The 20,163-nt window shown below is 37.4% G+C and overlaps 1 protein-coding gene across 2 annotated transcripts in view; it reads right to left on the minus strand.

Moving 5' to 3' along the window:
- Positions 1-11,112: 11,112 nt before the first annotated feature.
- LOC149141470 (SWR1 complex subunit 6-like) overlaps positions 11,113-20,163 on the minus strand; it is a 277,229-nt gene continuing 268,178 nt past the window's right edge. For both annotated transcript variants that reach the window (XM_089447232.1, XM_089447231.1), the window contains 2 exons: positions 12,231-12,340; positions 11,113-11,880 (listed from right to left, as the gene is read on the minus strand). In XM_089447232.1, the coding sequence (XP_089303358.1) occupies positions 11,677-11,880; positions 12,231-12,340 (314 nt within the window). In that variant the 3' untranslated portion in view covers positions 11,113-11,676. The remainder of the gene's footprint in view (positions 11,881-12,230; positions 12,341-20,163) is intronic.

Raw genomic sequence — 20,163 nt, forward strand, 5'->3', positions numbered from 1 at the left:
AGAACAATGTAGCATGTGCAACTATTCTTTCTTTCTCGAGTTAGTTCCACAATGACTAATGAACTCATAGTAAATATCTTAACCATCAAATCATGAAAAATCAAAATGAGAACATAATGATTTTAAGTTTCATTTATATCTCAAACACAAAAATATCTCACACACTACAAATAAAGAAAATGTAACCATTTGAGAATATGTAAAGCAAAAGGATTGCTCTTAGCCCCGAAGGAAAGCTCCTAGAAACTACTCTTCAATCGAATGCTCAATACTTTAGTTGTTTAATTCGATAATAGATATCAAGGCATCAAGGAACTGAATTAAATGAAACTACTAAATGTGAAACAAGTGCATATTCAGATTGTTACAAAAAAATACATATATAAAAGGAAATTTATCAGAAGTGCAGAGATATATAATTCAACCAATGAAGATCATTGTATCAGGTACAGTCAGATCCATAAAACAAAAAATGGTTCTTATGTCAACAACCCCCTCATTACGAGAAACATGGTTTTTTTATAATATTAATATAAGTAATTGCTTAAAGTAATTGTCTTTGGACTAATCAAATGTCGGAATTAAAAATTAAAATAACTTAAACTTGAAATAAACTAATTAAAGTATCACAACCGCCTCCTTGACTTAGACATTTTAGATTTCTTCAACATAACCACAGGAGAGGAACTTTGAGCTCTACGAGTTTGAGCTTTAGGTGCCTGAGTTGCGATCAAAGAGATTTCACTCCAATATTCTGGATGGTATGTAACCAATTGCATCAGTTGAAGAGGTTGAACAACTTGAGTAGTTGAAGACACCTACTCCAGGATGATGTTCCAATTTATGAGCCTTTTGACCTTAGCAATCTTGTCCCAATCTGTCGGTACTAGCCAAGGCACACTATAATATTTAATTATCGCCAACGCCAGTCGAGATTTGATCTAATAGCGTGTCATGGGAAGATTTTGTATTAGCTTATTAATCTCGACTAAGATAGCGAAGTCTCTGCATAGGGCGTTGTCTACTATAGATGGGAAAATAGATTCCTCCCCTTGAATAGCCAAATAACCAAGGTCTTGCTTTGTGGCCTTTAACCAATCATAGAACTATTCATTAGAAATCAACCAGTTCTCCTTTCCCTAGAATCATGGGACACCAAATATTCCTAAATAATTCCAATCGAATTTTAAATTCTTGTTCTCTTTTAAAGGATTTGTTGAATTCTCCTCGCATAAGATTCATTGCACTGTATTTTTATTTCATCATACAAAGGGAGAATATGCAATCGTTCCTTAGGGGCAGATTCATTTTGGCAAGATTTTCATCTTCCAGAGTGTTAACAAAATCAATGAGTGGGTCATTGTCATTTAGTCTTTCTTATAGCACTGAAGCTATGCTTTTGGCCTCTAGAATGGTGCTCTTGATTATCCCTTTTTCACAGTTGGAGAGGATCTCTACATAGGATCTTACTGTTGAGATTTTATGCTTAATTTCCCTCCAAATTTCATGTTTTTCCTATATGAGGACTTGTCATCCTGTGGTAGTCACTCAAATCACCTCATGAAAGGATTTTACCTCGCCATGTTTCTCCTTAAGTGTATTTTGAATTTGTTCTATCATGGTGTTTTTTTCTTCTAGTAATCTCGCCTCCCTCCTCTCGACTCTTTCTCTTTCTTGTCTAGCTCTGTCAAGTTCCTATTCTAATTGAGAAACTTTTATGCGTAAGAACTTTGAGCCTTCAACTTCTAATACTTGGGAGGTGGCAAGGGCTTGATAAACCATAGCTTTATACTTTGCAATAATGTTGAGATGTTGTTATGCTTTTGCACGAAAATCTTCTTTTAAACTTCCAGCTATCTGTGTTTTTTCTTGAATTCTTCTTCCTTGATTTGGACAAAAGTTTTCATCTCATGTGGTTGCTTCTCAATTTCTTCTCTTCTTTCAAAATCTTGTATTAAAATATGAGGGTCGTAGTCAGGGATCTTCATAATATTATGCAAGCTTTTAATCTCCTTCTCCTTTTCCTCTAATAATTTTTTGAAAGGTCTGATTTCTTTAGGTTGGATAGCTTGACGAATCACCATGTATTCCATCGCTTTGGTCCAGTTAACCCTAGTTCTCAGAGTTATCCGTGAAATATGCAATTGGTCAGATACATTTTCAAACATGGCTTGCATCTTTCTATTTCGAGCTATTAAATCTAGTAATCATCTGGCAATAAATTCCCCAACTTGCACATGCAAATCGATCATATCTAGGTCTTACACTTTCCCAACTTAATTTCCAAGGAGGATGTACTAGAACCTACTAATTGTTGATTCTCACCCAGTTCCGGTTGGATTACCGTGAGACTAAAAGTATTCCTCTCAAAATCCATAGAAGAGATAAACCTTGGTCTAGCAGTGGAGACCATGTCTTTGAGCATTGTTTATTCTACTAACTGAGACTGTTGTGGCAACAACGTTAATTCTGGCACTTTGTCTGCATTGACTTCCCTTTTGTAAAATTGTGTTTGATATCCAAGGCTTGAGCCCCGAAATCCTTCGGTTGAGTATCCTTAATTGCCTTATGCATTTCTTCATTTAATTGTTCAACCTCTTGTTTGAACAATTCAATGTCTACATCACCTTCTTTTGCTTTCACCTGATGCATTGCCTCTTTTAGGCTTAAAACCTCGGATTTCCTCTTTGTTACTGAAACAAATACGACGGGTGATGACTATTCAATTTCTGTCTCAAGAAATTGCATTTTGATTGACACCAGTGCTTGGTCATATGTTCCTTCGTTTCATGTTGGTATTTGCATAACCACCTGTATGTGACCACAAAACAGTGAAAGGGTATTTGCCAACTTTTCTATTTATGGCTTGCTTTCAGGCGTGTATGTTGATAACCCTTCCTATTTCCTCAGTCAGGAAATAATCGCTAATGGGTCATAGTGCTAACATTCATCCTAGACCAAACCAAATGACAACATTTCCTTTTCAATTGCATCTATAACATTTTGATTTTAGCAATTAAAGGTGGGATTGAGTATGGATAACTGAAGAGTGCTCCTTTTTTCTTTGATACAAAATGCAATTCATTTACAGTGATTTTTTGTCTAAGCACTTCATAAGAAAAAATTAATGGTGAAATATATTTGGGCAATTTGAAAGGTTCTCTTTCGAAACCATATAGATGAATTAAAAAGAAATCTTGGTAGAGGAATCACCATCCTATACTTTCCTCAGTAAGTCTGAAGATTATTTTTTGTTCCTTAGAAATCGTGTCTGAGGCTTCTCCAATGAGTTTAACTTTCAAGTAAAAAAAAAACTATCTACGAACTAAGCGTAGGAATTAGGAAGGCATCTTGGATAGATAACTAAGCATAGGAATTAGGAAGGCGTCTTGGATAGATAACATCAGTCCATTGGAAAACTTCTTTTTCTTTATCATTTTTATATTTAACATCTATGATGAGTGTTGGGTGTGGAGCCTGATTATCTTCTATATTCAAAGGTATCGCCACATAGGACCCCAGTTCGAAATGGGGGCGGCAACGCCGCCCGTAAAATATTCGCTGCAGGGGGGGTCCAGGGGGGGCGGCTGCGACCTTTGGGAGCCCCCCCTGGCGGGGGGTTTCGGGGGCAGCGCCCCCGAAGCTAAAAACAACTGTAAAATTGCCTTGTAAAAGTATAGTAATTTCTAGTCAATCTGGGCCGTTCATTAGGTGGATGATCTGACAGTAGAACTTATGTTTAGTTTAGGGTTTTTTGCCCTAGAAGGCAACCCCTCTCTTTGTATGAGGGTATTGTATTTGAGGTTGTGTGATAGATGTGTATTCTGTGAGCGAGAAATAGAGAGGTGAGACTGTGAGAGAAAACAGAGGATATTATAGCGGATTTGTTGTAGGTTGTGTCTCTTCATTTTGCTGGATAATAGAAAGGAAGGACTGGCTGTTCGGGGTGGACGTAGCCCAAACTGGGTGAACCACGTATATCTGTGTCTCTCTTGTTTTGTGCGTTTTCTGTGTTTATATTTCTGCAATATTTTATGTGTTCCATTGCTCCGTAATATATAATTTTCTAACAATGAGTCTGGTAGATAAGAAGTAAACAGACTAATTAAACAAGACCAAATGGTCTAGGTATGTTCAATGGTGACATGCGTTGAATGGAATAGCAGTAGAAAGGTCGACTATAATACCTCTCACTAGGTATTTTGTAAAATTGATTATTTGTTGGTCAGGGTTCATGGTGATAAGTCGGATGGACATGAAGATAGACTCATCTATATTCAAGTCATCAGCTAGCCCGAAAATGATAGAGAAAAGGGACGTCAAGGTTTGGTAAAGAGGCTTTAACCGATTGGTAGGAATAGGGAATTGCAATTTTAAATGTATCGGGGTTTTGGAGAAAACTCCTGAGGAATTCAATTTTATCATCTTCTGCCCAACTGATGAATTCCCAGTCTAATCCCTTATCTATTATGTCGATTCTAGAAGTTGGGATGCAAATAATTTTAGAAATACCTTCTTCTTTAAGCTCGAGAAATACTTTATGGTCTGAGGGAGAGATGATGGCTTGAGGTTTGAGTTCAAAATGCTTGGACAGCATGAGAACAAAATCTAGGTTGAAGTGAATAGGAGGAAGCATAGCAACTAAAACCATGTATTTCAAGGGATATTGGTCTTCATTAGAGATACTTGAGGAGGAATTCAAGGTCCTTTTCAAAGTAAGGACGCATGTTAGATGTGTCTGAGTATTCCTAACACCGGAAAATTCATTTACTAAGGCTTCGCTGGACGATACTTCAGACATTTTTCCACTCTTCGGAAACTATATCAATAAACAACTGAAAAATGAAAGAGCAGAAAGGGCAAGCTTACCTAGTCGGTGACATCAGTGTTTAAATTGCAGGCCTGCATAGAGAGGGAAATTTTCACCTCTCAAGTTGTTGAGCGACATGCAAGGAGAAAGGAGGAAGCATGAGCGGAATAATGAAAAGTTGGCGGAATTAAGATTTAATTAGGTTAGAACGTTGATTAATGGAGTAGGACATTTGTCGCATCACAATTAGCAAGCTCAGGAACCAAGAAAGGGTCCCATCCATGGGCGAAGTAGATGAATTACGTGCAAGCTGTGGCCGATGGTCATTGATTCGTAGGGGACAAGCAGTCGATATTACATCGGGTTAGTGGAAGGAGTTATCGTTCTTGCAAGTTCGAACTCGATGTAATGTGCCAACCATTAGATGAGTTATAAATGAACGGTCGTGACACATTGGGAAAGAACTAAGGGTTTATCTCCTGCGCATCTTCGCATGCAATGGGGTAATTTGGTACATCGATTAAGTGTCGGACAGTCCGATCACTGAAAAACTAATATAGACTTATGTTCATCAGGGATGATAGAGTGGTTAAAATTTACGTAGGTTATAGTCCGATGGGATGTTGCGAACCGTTAGTCTTTAGAAAGTGTGTGATTGAACATGAGATTTGCGCATTCAATACTACGCTCCCCCTTTTAAAATAAAACATTAAATAGTGCATTCATATGACTTAGAGTTATTATTTAGGGAGGTTGGGCGGTAAATTTAGTCAATAACAACTATTAACTCATCACAATTATAGGATTAGAAAATTTTCTTTGATCTTTTCAAGTATAAAAATAGAATTTTTAAACAAACCAATTAATTCCTTACCATTTTTTCTTATTAATTTAAAAAACCAAAGTTAATCTCAATAAATAATAATCATAATCATTATCATCGTCATCATAAAAAGAAAGAAACTATTTACAATAGAAACAAATAATTCTAATAATGTTTTTCTAACATAAGTTAAACAAAAATTATAATGATTTAGATCTTATAAATAATGATGCAATGTGCACTTTTATTGGATTCAAATTGAAAGACAAATTAATTTCTTTTAAATTTATATAAAATGTATTGGTAAAGAAACGATTCATCATACCACAGGATAATAAAATATTTATTCAATATTACAAGTGATGGGGATTCACATTTTGTCATTAATTGGAAAAACAAGATCAAAGTTGATGTTCCAGGGCTAAATACATTCTCAAAGAATTGGAAAAACAAGATCGAAGTTGACATTCCAAGGCTAAATCACATTCTCGAATAAATCAATTCAAAATTGGAAGCCTTCAAATGGACCTCTTTCTCTCATATATATAGGGAACTTAATAAAAGGTTGATCAACTTTCAAAGGAGGCTCTTCAGTGGTCAGTTGTATGTTTTTAGCATTACGAAATGTGGGATGATCAAGAGATAATGAAATGGAATTTCAGTTATGAATCCTATGAACTATTTTTTTGTTTATGAAGAAGCTTTGTGATACAGCTAGTTTTTAGATTTTCGATATGTTTTAAATAGAGGACTTGTATTTGTTTCTAATTTTCATTTTTTCTATTCTTCTGAGAAGCTCTTAACAATCTTATTTTTTTGGACCTCACGGTGTATATTCATTGAATAAATATTTGTCTACAATTGCAAAAAGAAAGTTAGCCATTTCAACGATAAATTAAGAAATAAAAAACATAAATCAACCCATACTAAACTCACTTTAAAATATTTCTCAAAAACATAGTACTTTTAATAGTCAAAAACCGATGGAAATATCCTTGCTATATGTTTGTCTTTATTTAATAATTATTTATAGGATTTACATCTATTATAGTAATAATAATTTAATTTTAAAGTCATAAAGTTTACAGAGATATACATCCTCTACCCTGATTAAATTTGAACAATTTTGATAATATCGGTATCGGCAAAATATTGACGAAGGTCTTGAAAACATCTTTCGACAATATCGGCGAAAATATCAACAAATATAAAAAAATTCATCATATATTCATTATTTTCATATTTTTAAACATATAAAGCAATAACAAAATGAAATAAACACATTGGCACATAAATATGAATAAAGCACTGATATATATGATGTAGTGGATGTAAAATAAACATGATACATCAAAGGCGATACCAAATCCTGTTGATCCCTGATAATTGTTCAATCAGGGACTCACATGTGGAGAACCAATACAAAATAACATCACATATATAAAAGTATATCATCATCATGTGTTATATGAAGCAAAATAGATAAAACTAGCAGTTAGCAATCTGAGATCAACGCCCTCTGCCCCTTTTATGGGAAAACATGATGGGATGTTTGTCAGGCCTGCCCCTAGCATTAGAAAGCCCAGACCCTGCACCTAATGTCAAATAATGACTATTGGATATGGAGTTGTGCTCTCCTATATCTGTAGCACATGGTATTGATGTTGGCGCTCCCACAATCTCCTCTTCCTCCTCCCACTGCGCCTCCCCCAAGTCCTCTCCTTTTGTTGCCCTTGTACTAATGGTTTCTCCTCTAACCATGTAGGTGACTCCTCCATGATGAACACCTCAGACTCCACCCCGCACTTAGACAATACATCAATATTGTCTAAGGAAATGGCATCTAGATCTATTGGTTTCTCTATTTGCTTCACTCGAATTCGAAGATTGTAATGCACATACACTAAATCATTGAGCCGTGAGAACTCCAACTTGTACGAGTGTAAAAAAAACTAATGAGTCGTAACACTTGAGGGTCATAAACAAAAATTACAATAAATGTAATTGTTCAGTTGAAGGTTGAAACTTAAAGTTATACCCGTTGTGCTTCTTTGAGTATTTTTTCAAATACACTCTAATTGTGCTCACACCCTAAAGAGCTACATGTTTGACTCGTGATTCTTATGGCCAATTTCTGCAAATTTGGTGCCCTTGCAACATAGCTTTACCACCAAATATCTACATCAAAATAAAGAAAAAAAAATTAAAACTTAAAACATAATTAAACTTTCAAATAAAACATAATTGAATTTAAAAAATCTAGAATTATAGATTAGTAAATTGAAAATCCTGATGAGTCATGACTTGTCACTTACATGGCATGAAGAGGGTTCTTTCCTGAATAACATCATCAAAGCCAAATAGGCCAACACAACCCCGATAAAATTGTATCTCGCGATTGATTTTGCGGTGAAGCTCATGATCAGGGAACATACTATGAATACAGGAATGGAGCCCTTCCATTACCTCACTATCAAACTCAAATCCACATTTGTATGAAAATTCAGAGTTGAGAAAGAGTGTTGTTGCATGAATGGGTCAATGAAGCATCCTTGTCCACCAACTATCAATCGCATTCCATAACATCATTTGTCTATTAAGACCAGCAAAACCCTTCTCTGCATAATAAGCATGAATGGGTCAACGAAGCATCCTTGTCCACCAACTATTAATCGCATTCCATAACATCATTTGTCTATTAAGACCGGCAAAACCCTTGTCTGCATAATAAGCATGAATGGTCTCCTTGGCCCTATCCATATCCTTATACAAATAAGCCATTGTAGGCTTCTCCCCATCTACGAATCTCAGAACCTTTACTATAGGTTCACTAACTGAGGACACTTCTTCTACTCGCCAAAATGTGGCAGTGTACACCATTTTTGCAATGGCTCTTCCATCTTGTCTCCTATTGTATCTCCAATCACACCACTCATCAGAAACAAACATTTGCTTCAACTCAAATTTGCAATGAATCAAAAGCTGAAGAGTAACAAAGTTGGTAGAAAAATGTGTGATTGTAAGATGTCGCAACTCCCTGTTTCTAGTGTATCTCCTCATGAGGCTAAGAAAAAAAGCATGGTTATATATAAACTTGAAGATGCTCCTAGCCATATCAATCACCTCCTTGATGAAGGAGAGCTTCCCCATATCGACAAGCAACAAATCGATACAATGTGTTGCACATGGAGTTCAGATCAATGTGTTGTGCCTCAACATAAGCATCTTGTCAGAAACCACATAATTAGTTGCATTATCTGTTGTGACTTGCACCACATTCTGCACACCAATCTCCCAGACGAAACCATCTAACAACTCACATATCAATGTTGCAACTTTTATGCGTTGATGCATCCATAGATTTAATAAACATGGTACCTTTAGGACAATGTACCAAGAAATTTATGAGGGTCCTACCCTTTGTTGGGAATCACAATTGTTGTTAGACCAAAACCTGCAGGTGTTAGTCAACAATCGCATCGCCGGAGATAAGGATCCACGAGAGGCAGTTAGTCCATGTCGCGAAACACACGGGGTGCGTTGGTTTATCCAATGTCCAACAATCTCCCCCCCAACGTGATTCAAGTGTGTATCGAACTCCTGACCTACGCTCTAATACCATTAGTTGGGAATCATGATTGTCATTAGACCAAAACCCATAGGTGTTAGTCAACAATCGCATCACCAGAGGTAAGGATCCACGAGAGACGGTTAGTCCATGTCGTGAAACACATTGGGAGCATTGATTTATCCAATGTCCAACACCCTTCCTATTTGTCCAACGATCAGACATCACTGTGCATTCAGACACCTCCCATGTCTGGTTTAACTCCGACAATCTAGAGCTTATGTCCTACTTTTCTACTTGAAGGATTGGTTGCCAAAATGGATTATTTTTGGTGATGCTAAGAGGTAAGTCACTCCAGAAAAGGCACCACCCTAGAACTCTATCTGCTTCTTGCTTCTCCTTTTTTTAACAATTGATTTTATGGAAGGTTATGCCCCATGTCCGGTTCGTGGAACAAAAAATGATGACCTCCCACTCCTAGTAACATCAGCAGGTGATGTTGTGGAGCCCCTCCCACTAGCCTCAACCTCAAACTTAGAAGCAAATATCTCGAAAGATCTATCTGCACGCTCAGCCTTGTTTATTTTTGCCTCTTCTTTCTTTCTGTCTTTTTCATCAATTGCTTCAAGAGCTTTTTGTATAAGCTCTGCGCTAGAAATGGTACAAAGCCCAACATCATGTCCAAGGAGCCTAGCTAGATGGTATTTCAATCGCGTAACCCCTCCTATCATCTTGGTCCCACACAATTCGCATGACACATATGCTTGATTTGTCCCACCATCAAGTTTCCTATACTCCCAAAATGGGTCCAATGGCTTTGGCATATTTGTAGTGGATTAATGGACAACGTCAAAATTCAAACCTAGGGCACCAAAAAAACAAAAAATTGGCATTAAACCCCCATACACAAAAAATAATAGCCACCTCATTTTAAAAAATATTTTTTTTACTACATTATTTGCAATGAAAAATGGCAATAAGAGGGTGCATAAGAAGAAGAAAAAAAAATAAAAATTGAAGTTTGTTGTCCAAATATGAAAAAAACCCTTTCATTGGTTCATGGACATGAAAATCATAGCAAACGACAAGAAAACAAAGAAGCAAAATATTGATAGGCAAAGAGGCAAGCAAGTATAACCTTAAATCTATGAAAAAAAATCATTAACATAAGGGTTTTTAAGAACATACCTATTGATGTAAGAAATGAAGTTTGTCTCACTGAACTTGAATCTTTGATCCACAAAAAATTTGATTGGTGATGATAATGGTTGTTTGATCCTCAATCCCTCCTTGAAAACCACCACAAAGCTCTTTCCCTTCTCCAAGACCAACAAAACAAAATGAGCAATTAAAAGGACAAAAACCATTTTGTAGCCGCAACCCCGCTTGCCAAACAATAAATTGGGTCATCACACGATGTTTTGGCGAAATATTGTCGATATTTTCAAAACGGAAAATATCACGATATTTAGATAGCGATATATCGTTTTGCCTAAAATATTGCAATATTTCAATGATATTATCAATACTGAAATTGAACATATTACTCTTTAAAAAAAAACTTGTATTCTTAACCATTAAATCCACTAAAATTATACTAATATATTTATAAAACTCATCATATTTTTTTCACAATGATGCCAGCAATTTGTTGCCTACAACAGTAATTAAATTCTTAATATTATGTCCAACTAGATTCCCGTCTTTTCTCCACAAGAAAATTATTGTATTGAAAGATGTAATGTGCTTTCACAGTGCCAATCAGGTTTATCACATTAATAATTTATTAAAAAGCATACGTGTAACATGGAAAAATAAATTAATACGCCTTACAGTGGATGATGTAAACGTGCCACAGCATGCGTATCATATTAATGACCTAAATTTTAAAAAAAAGAGTATAGATCAATGTTAAAAAGTAAATAGATCTATTTTAAAACTGGATTAATAAATGGATGATAATACGTAGAAAAAAACAAACCCCACAAATTATTTCTGTTTAGGACATTAAGTCGTCAAGGGCAATCAATAAGAATATAGCCACGACAGTTGGTAGGACTTGATCGAAGGTTTTATTTGCAACCCATTCTTGCAACGTTCTTTCGATCCCTTAATCATTTTCCACTTCTTTGGAATGTTAAAGAAGCAAAAGAAGCAAATTTTATCAAACATATGTTTGATATCCCACGTACAAGAGAAATTCTAAGCACTCAATGTTTCCAATTGGTAGATAGGCTATTGGCTTTATCAAAGAATGGACTGATCGGAATGCTAAGGAAGATTGGAGCAACCCATTTTGAATGTAACAACTCAGTCTCACAATGTATTCTGAGATTTGTCTGCCTAGTTATGACCAAGATCTGAATAAGCATTATTTAAGGGCTTCATACTATATTTGTCAAATTTTACCTCCTGCTTTAACAGGTTTAGCAATAACTCATATCCACATATCACAGGCTCCAACAAAAGTGTTTATCAAGCAACAAACTTCATACAACGTGTATCACCATGTATTACTTGGCATCGACATGAGCAAAAACGAGCTCCGCATTGTACACATGTGTAAGAAGCAAGGTAGCCACAAACACTACAGAAATGCCGACGAGCTGTTGAACTAGGAGGGCCTACAGCAGCTCGCAAGTATGTTGGTACATGGGCAGGTAAAGCTTCCAAATTTGCCTGCAGTAACAAATACGAATACGATCTGGGATTAGACAAATGCAACCGGTTGTTGCACTTGAAAGAAGTTTCCCCTGTGAGCATTTCATATTCAGTGGTTCGTTATGTATGAATACACCTTGGAAATATGACTTCAGCAATCACTTCAAGGTATTCTGGTTGTAAAAGGTCCATGGAAGCAACCTACGTATTCTCGCATGTATGTGATTTGTGTCGTGAGAACGTGAGAGAGAGAGAGAGGGGAACATATGATGAGAAATAGAGAAGGTAGGTATCTAGACTATTCGATGAGAAAAAGAGGGTAGTTATAGAGACTAATTACCATAAAGGAAGCATATATAACTTCATACCTCTTGTAAGAGCTCCATAAAATTTCTAGGTGCCTTCTTTGCATTCTCGAGAGCTCTAGCTTGCCTTGTTCTGCGCTTTGAGCTTCTTGATTGCTTCTTCTGACTAAATGCTGCAAAAGCAGTAACATTTTATCAAAACCAATCAACGAAACCAAAATAACAATCCTATAATACCGGTTTAATTGTTTTAAAAAAGGACAAAAGTCAATTTTTCAAAAAAAGTAGGAGACCTACATAACTAACGCAATTTAAAAGCTAGCATCAAGAAAAGATGATGACAGCATATCCAATCGACTTCAAACAGAAACAGTGATTGATACCTGTCAAAATAAAATATTTTTTTTTGGATAAATGTGTTCACTATATGATCATAAGTATGACCGGGCTTAGTAACTGTAAAACAAAGTACCCTGATTAGAAACTAATGGCAGTTTTACAGATGTAAAAGCAAAGCAAAGCTATCATTTAGAAGAGCAGACTTGGAACAAGATACACCACAGATTTTTAGAACCTTTCTATATTTTCTCTTGCCAATTGTTACTACCTTGGTCTTATTAGGCTAACATGAGATTCAGGCCCAGTACTCGATTTGACTAAGAATATACTTGCATTCCAAACCAAACATACCAGACTTAACTCGGCATGACCCGAGAGTAAGAGTAGTTTCATATATTAGTATATGTAGGTCCTGTTTAAACCATACGTGGTGATCTGTGGTGTCTAAAATATACCAGAAAGGGGGAACTCGGTCTAACAAAATGGCCACTAACTAAAGCAATTACAAAGCTTCAAAAAACCAACAACAAACACACAATGGAGGATTCCCGAGGGAATGGCCTTAGAAGAACTAGTACAAGATATGGATGCCAATCCCTGCCAAAAGTAAAGTCCCCAAGAATGTAGACTATGTCATGGAAGGAGACTAGTCTAAAAATTGTAGGAATTTACAGGGTAAGTTCCTTAGACAGAACACCAAAGGACACCGCTCACAAACAGATCGCAGATCAATACACTAGCACTTTTGACGTGGTTAAAACCCTCAAAGAGGGAAACAGTCCACGACCTGAGCCAACGCGGCCACTTCAGGCAATTTATTAATAAAAGAATGAAAATTTACATAAGCTTCTCTCATGGACGGTTAACCTACAAATGACCCTCCATGCTCTTTAAATAGAGATCATGGACCAATCGGGTGTTACGCCACGGATCAAGTGTCAATAATACCGAGGAGAGAATGAACCATCGGATCACTACATATCGTGACCGTCGGATTGTAAGTTACAAAATGTACATAGTAAAGAAACACACTTTACCTAACTCTATACTAGACCAAGTTATACTTAACTATTTCCTATGTGTCGGAATATCCTAACATCCCCCCTTAAGAACAACTTGGGATAGGATTGAAGGATTTACAAATATGACACAATAGGAGAAGGAAGGAGGCACTAGAGCCTATCCCCCCTTAGTGACAACTTCTTGAACTCCAACCATAAATCGAAGTTTAGTGAACTTCGCCTCTGTGAGAGCCTTTGTAAAGATGTCTGCAACTTGATCATCTGTTGAACAATATTGCACTTCAAGAACATGGTCGTGGATGAGCTTTCTGATGAAGTGCATGTGCAGTTCAATGTGTTTGCTGCGCTGATGTTGGACTAGATCTTTGCATAGTTGAATGGCACTTTGATTATCACACCAAAGTGTAGTCGGATGTTGCTGCTGAAAGCCAAACTCTGACAGGATCTGACGAAGCCACAAGGCTTCCTTACTAGCTTCTATGGCACCACGATATTCTGCTTCTGCTAAAGAAAGAGAAATGGCACCTTGTTTCTTGCAAGCCCATGTAATAGGTTTTGAACCAAGAGTGAACACATAACCTGCAGTAGACTTCCAATCATCAGGGTCACCAGCCCAATCGGAATCAGTGAAACCAACCAATTGAGGAGATGCTTCGGCACTGTAATGAATCCCAAACTGAACTGTACCTCGAACATAACGAAGTATTCTTTTAGCTGCTTTCCAATGACTTTCACGTGGGTTTTGCATAAACTGAGCAACAAGGCCAACAGCAAAGTAAAGGTCAGGACGAGTATGGGTTAGATACAAAAGTTTTCCTACAAGTTGACGGTATAAGGTAGCATCAACTTCAGGAGAAGTACAAGTGGCTGAAAGTTTGACTCCAGACTGAAAGGGAGAAGGGGCTGGCTTACAGTCTTCCCTGTGAAAATGGCGTAGAATATCACAGGCATACTTGGACTGGGAAAGGGAAAGACCTTCCTTGGATTGCAAGACTTGAAGACCAAGAAAATAATGTAAGTGTCCTAAGTATGTCATTTCAAACTTCCTTTTAAGGCTAGTCTTCACATGGTTTATAAGATTGGGACCACTACCAGTCAGGATAAGATCATCAACATAAAGAACAAGAATGATAAGAGACTTGCCCACTTTCTTGGTGTAGATAGTATTGTCAGAATGACAACTAGAAAAGCCATTTTCTAAAAGAAAGTTATCCATTTTGGCATACCAAGCTCGAGGAGCTTGCTTGAGACCATAAAGGGATTTCTTAAGCCGACATACAAGGTTGGAATCTGTTTGTATAAAGCCAATAGGTTGTTCCATATAGATTTCTTCATGCAAGTCCCCATGCAAGAAGGCGGATTTAACATCCATCTGATGGACTTCCCATTTGAAAGAGGCAGCAAGGGAAAGAACAAGGCGGATAGAGTTCATTTTGGCAACAGGGAAGAAGGTTTCAGTATAGTCAATGCCTTCAACTTGTGAAAAACCCTTAGCAACAAGACGAGCTTTATGTTTATCAACTTTCCCATTTGGTCCATACTTGGTTCTGTAAACCCATTTGCATCTAACAATTTTTCGTCCCTTTGGTAGAGGAACAAGATCCCATGTATCATTTGCCAATAATGAATGATATTCTTCATTCATAGCTGCTTCCCAATCTGGATGGCCTGAAGCTTCTGCAAAGGTGTCAGGATCATAATTCACTGAAGCTTGAGCCAGTAAGGAAGAGGCTCGATCAAACTGAGAACGTGTACATCGCTGATCTGTAGGATCACCGGCAAGATCACCTGCTGCATCCCGAGTAGCGCGGACCCATTTTGGAAGCTGAGGAGCTGAAGGAGGATCCTGAGAAGGTGGGGGAGGATTTTCATCCTCGCTTTCATCATCTGAAGAAGAAATATTTTCAAAAGTAGAAGAGATAGGGAGAGGTGGCACATCTGCCGAACTAGGCTCGTAGGCCGATATATTTTCAGCAAACTTTACATCTCTTCTAATGATAACATTTTTGGACTTAAGTGGAATAAGTCTATATCCTTTGACATCTTCAGAATATCCAACAAAAATAAATTTTTCACTCTTAGGTTCTAAAGCTTTATGTTTCTCATCTGGAATATGGGCCCATGCTTCACTTCCAAAAACACGAAAGTGACTTACATCTGGTTTAGTTGAGCTCCATGCTTCTTCTAGAGTGATATTCTTTAAAACCTTAGTAGGAGTGCGATTTATTATGTAATTTGCACAGTTAATTGCTTCTGCTCAATAATTAAGACTAAGTCCTTTAGATTGAAGCATACAATTAGCCATTTCCTTTAAGGTGCGATTCTTCCTTTCAGCTACACCATTTTGTTGTGGAGTATATGGAACAGTATGTTGCATTTGAATTCCATTCTCGGTGCAAAATTTGATGAATTTGTTGTTAACATATTCTCCGCCATTATCAGATCTTAGCTTAAGAATTTGATGTCCAGATTGTTTTCCAACAAAGGCCTTAAAGGCCAAGAACATGTTAAATACTTCACTCTTGAGTTTTAAGAAGTATACCCAAGTGCGTCTGGAGAAATCATCAATGAAAGTTAAGAAATACTTGCAGCGAGAGAATGAAACAACTGGAAGTGGACCACATAAATCACTATGCACGAGCTGTAAAGGGGCTGAGGCGTGCCAAGAGGCACGTTTTTCAAAACTGTCCCGATGATGTTTTCCGAGTACACATCTAGAACAAACACCATCTCTGCAAGATACCATTGGAAGACCTGTCACCATATTTTCTTTACATAGATTCTGAAGAGAGCGATAGTTTAAGTGACCAAATCACTCATGCCAAAGTTTGCTCACTTCATCGTTATGAGCAACAAATACTGAGGGAAGATTTGATGACCCAAAGTTGTGAAACTTATACAACCTTGTAGAATCATCAGCAATGCCAGTAGCTAAAATTTGTCTAGGATCTCTTAGGTCCTTGATTACAACATCGTGAGGTGAAAATTCAACGATTTTACCTTCACCTGAATGAGTTATCTGATATACAAATAGAAGGTTGCAGGATAAGGTTGGAACACATAATACATCATTAAATTGACCATTGTCTATATGAACAGTTCCAGTCCCTACAACACTAAGAGATCTATCATCACCAACTTATATATTTTTGGTGTTACAATCATTTAAAGAAGAAAACATGGCTTTGTTTTCGGCCATGTGATAAGAAGCTCCAGAATCAATGAGCCACTCATGAGAATGAGAAGAAGAAGATACATTTAGTGCATAGCCAGACCGAGATGCTTGACAACCACATGCATAAAGTGCCATTCCTAAAGATGAAGTTGAAGTTGAAGAGTGCTCCAAATGGATGTTATGCTTCTTCATTGCGGCTTCCAAGGCTTCCATCTTCTTAAAGCATTTGGATTCTAAGTGGCCATCTCGATTACAAAAGTTGCAATGTCTATCAGTCTTCTTCCCTTTGTTTTTATTTGTCTTATCATTTTGTTGAAATGATTTTTCATTTTGAGGCTGAAATTGCTTAGGACCCTTGTTTGGTTTAGGACCATTCTTTTTAGGATACAACTTCTTAGGATTCTTTGGATTTGGTTGTTGCTGGGCGGCTAATGCTTTCTTAGAAGAGTTTCCAAGATTAAGAAGACCAAGGTGTAAGAGTTTTTCTTGTTCTCTTATTAAAGAATCACAAAAAGAATCAAAGGAAGGGGACTTGTAGTCTTGTCCTTGAGAAATGAAGGCTTCTCTTGTAGAATGGAAGGTGAAAACAAACAAAGAGTGGGCTGGTCCCAACTTAGTAAGAATGGAATAGATAAGGTTACTATCTTCTTTCTTAACCTTAACACCTTCCAAGAGAAGTCTAAGGGTCTTGAACTTGGACAAAAAATCTTCAATGCAAGAAAAATTATTGGGGTCCAAAGTAAGCAACTCATTTTCAAATTGATGGGCTCTAAGTTCATTTTTAATTCCAAAGACTTTAGTAATCTGTTTCATTGCTTCATCAGGAGCATCAAGTTCTGCAATATGGAATCTAAGATCTGGAGAAATAGACATCCCTATCAACCCACGTGCTTGATCTTGCCTATTTTCCCATTTAGCTGCCTTATCTTCATCTTTCGGTTTGGTTTCTTGGCCTGTGGCTATTCTGTAGAGACCTTTACTTCTAAGTAAATCCACAATGTAGGACCACCATTGGAAGTAGTTGGTGCTGTCAAGAATAACTTGGCATGGACTTTCCATTTTAACAGAAACTGAAGCTATAGATGCTGAAACTAAGTGTTCCAATGGAAAGATCTCGAAAAATTAGGCCGTTTCAAAAAAAACGGTTCTGAAAACGGCTTCCGGATGAAGAAGTTATGGCTTTTTGAAAAAAAATTGATGAAGATGCCGACGAAGTGCGGGAATGTGCGGAAATGAAAAAAAACGCCCCCTTTCCAACAAAAAGGAGACTTGAACTCAAGACCTCTACTCTCATAAATTAGCTTTGAACCAAGTGAGCTATACAAAAAGTTTGAGAGAGAGAGAGAGAGGGGGGTTGAAGCTTTGGGTTGCGTGCTTGCTTTGAGAAAGCTCTTTTTCCCTACAAAACAAAAAACACAAAACCCAACACGGACATACAAAAAAAATCGAACCTTACGGCTCAAAGTTAGCTTTAGCCGGAAACTAAATATTTTCCTCAATGTTTCTGATTTTCCAAGATCACACTAAGGCGCAGCGGAAAAGAGCATACGCATGAGAAAAATCCTTCCTTTCTGTTTCTGATTTGCCTAGATCGCACAGAGTCGCGGGGCAAAGAGCATACGCAGAAATGAAAGGTATAGATCCGGTAATAAAAAAAAGCTAAATAAACCGAAACCGAAATAAACAAAGAGAAAATAACTGTAAACTGCAAATAAACATTGTATACCTCCAGATCTTAAAAATGACACAGCTAGGGCTACCGGAAACCTTTTCGCGTGAAACGAAAGGGGTTCCTCACTGGAACAGATGCTCCCAACACAACAGAGCAGTCCTCTCGGCCCGAAAGCAGTCAGAAACAGTAGATCTAGGAAACGGTAGTCGGATGCAGTTCTACCGGCTTCAGATTTGGATCACCAACGGACGCGGCCCTCAAATAGCTCTGATACCATGTAGGAATTTACAGGGTAAGTTCCTCAGACAGAACACCAAAGGACACCGCTCACAAACAGATCGCAGATCAATACACCAGCATTTTTGACGTGGTTAAAACCCTCAAAGAGGGAAACAGTCCACGGCCTGAGCCAACGCGGCCACTTCAGGCAATTTATTAATAAAAGAATGAAAATTTACATAAGCTTCTCTCATGGACGGTTAACCTACAAATGACCCTCCATGCTCTTTAAATAGAGATCATGGACCAATCGGGTGTTACGCCACGGATCAAGTGTCGATAATACTGAGGAGAGAATGAACCGTCGGATCACTACATATCGTGACCGTCGGATTGTAAGTTACAAAATGTACATAGTAAAGAAACACACTTTACCTAACTCTATACTAGACCAAGTTATACTTAACTATTTCCTATGTGTCAGAATATCCTAACAAAAATGGCCTCAAGACATGAAGGATGGGCCTCGAACTCCACTCGTGTTAATTTCAGCAAGTGTCCTCAGATACACAATTCTATTAATCAAGAAAAATAATTACATAATAGGTGAACAATGACAAACATAGCATATATAGAACTTTGTAGCTTTATCTCAATATGCCATGTGTCCTTGACCAACAACTGGTGGATGAACACTATCACGAGGATGTGACAAGGCCAATCTATCTTCTAGGAATACATAACTTCTAACTTTATTATTCTAGGAAAAATACCTACCTAAATCAATTTTAGGATTATTAGGTTAACAATGCCCCCTTTAATCCTGAAGTTTATTTTTACAAATGCCACGTTCATCTTTGATCGTGGTCAATTTTATTTTGCCTAATGGTTTGGTGAAAATATCTAAAGTTTGATCTTCAAAGGTGTTAGGCACCTAATCCTTAGGGATTGGGTGAAATTGTAAATATTTTATAAATATGAAAATATGAAACAATAGAATAGGAAGAGACATCAGACCTTGGAAGTTGAAACTTGAAACCAAAGGTCACGACATCATTCTATATACATGAGTACTTGGTTAAATGAAATCCATTAGAGTTTTGGGAGTTACCTTGGCCTGACATGGTATCAAAGCCAAGTTTAGACACTTCTGTTGCTTAGTGTAATTCCTTTGCCATCAAAAGCCTGTCCCTATGCCAAAATATGTTTTTCATGGTGCCCAGCACACAGTCCAGTAAACAGTCCTGAGGTTGATAGCTTCCTTGCTGCACACATCTTCATTTTCCCTGCGCCTGAACAGTCTGTTTTTTGGCCTCATAACTCTTCTGTCCCAGCTACACCTGAACCTTCCCTCACCTCTCTCCACTCTTTCCGTCCTAGACCTTCCGTCACTTCTCTCCACTCTTTCCGTCCCAGCTGCACAGAAATGGCTGCCATTGCACCATCCATATTAGAGCAATAACGCAAGGTTGCTCACAGGGCTCACCTATTGTGTCCAGCAAACTCTGCATTGATTATTGTTTGGACGAAGAATCAATTGTTGTTCCCATTCTAAAAATCTCTGAAAGC

This window comes from Pinus tabuliformis, chromosome X (genome assembly GCF_031772625.1).
Source record: "Pinus tabuliformis cultivar Carrire ecotype Pingquan chromosome X, CPIR1, whole genome shotgun sequence".
NCBI lineage: Eukaryota > Viridiplantae > Streptophyta > Pinopsida > Pinales > Pinaceae > Pinus > Pinus tabuliformis.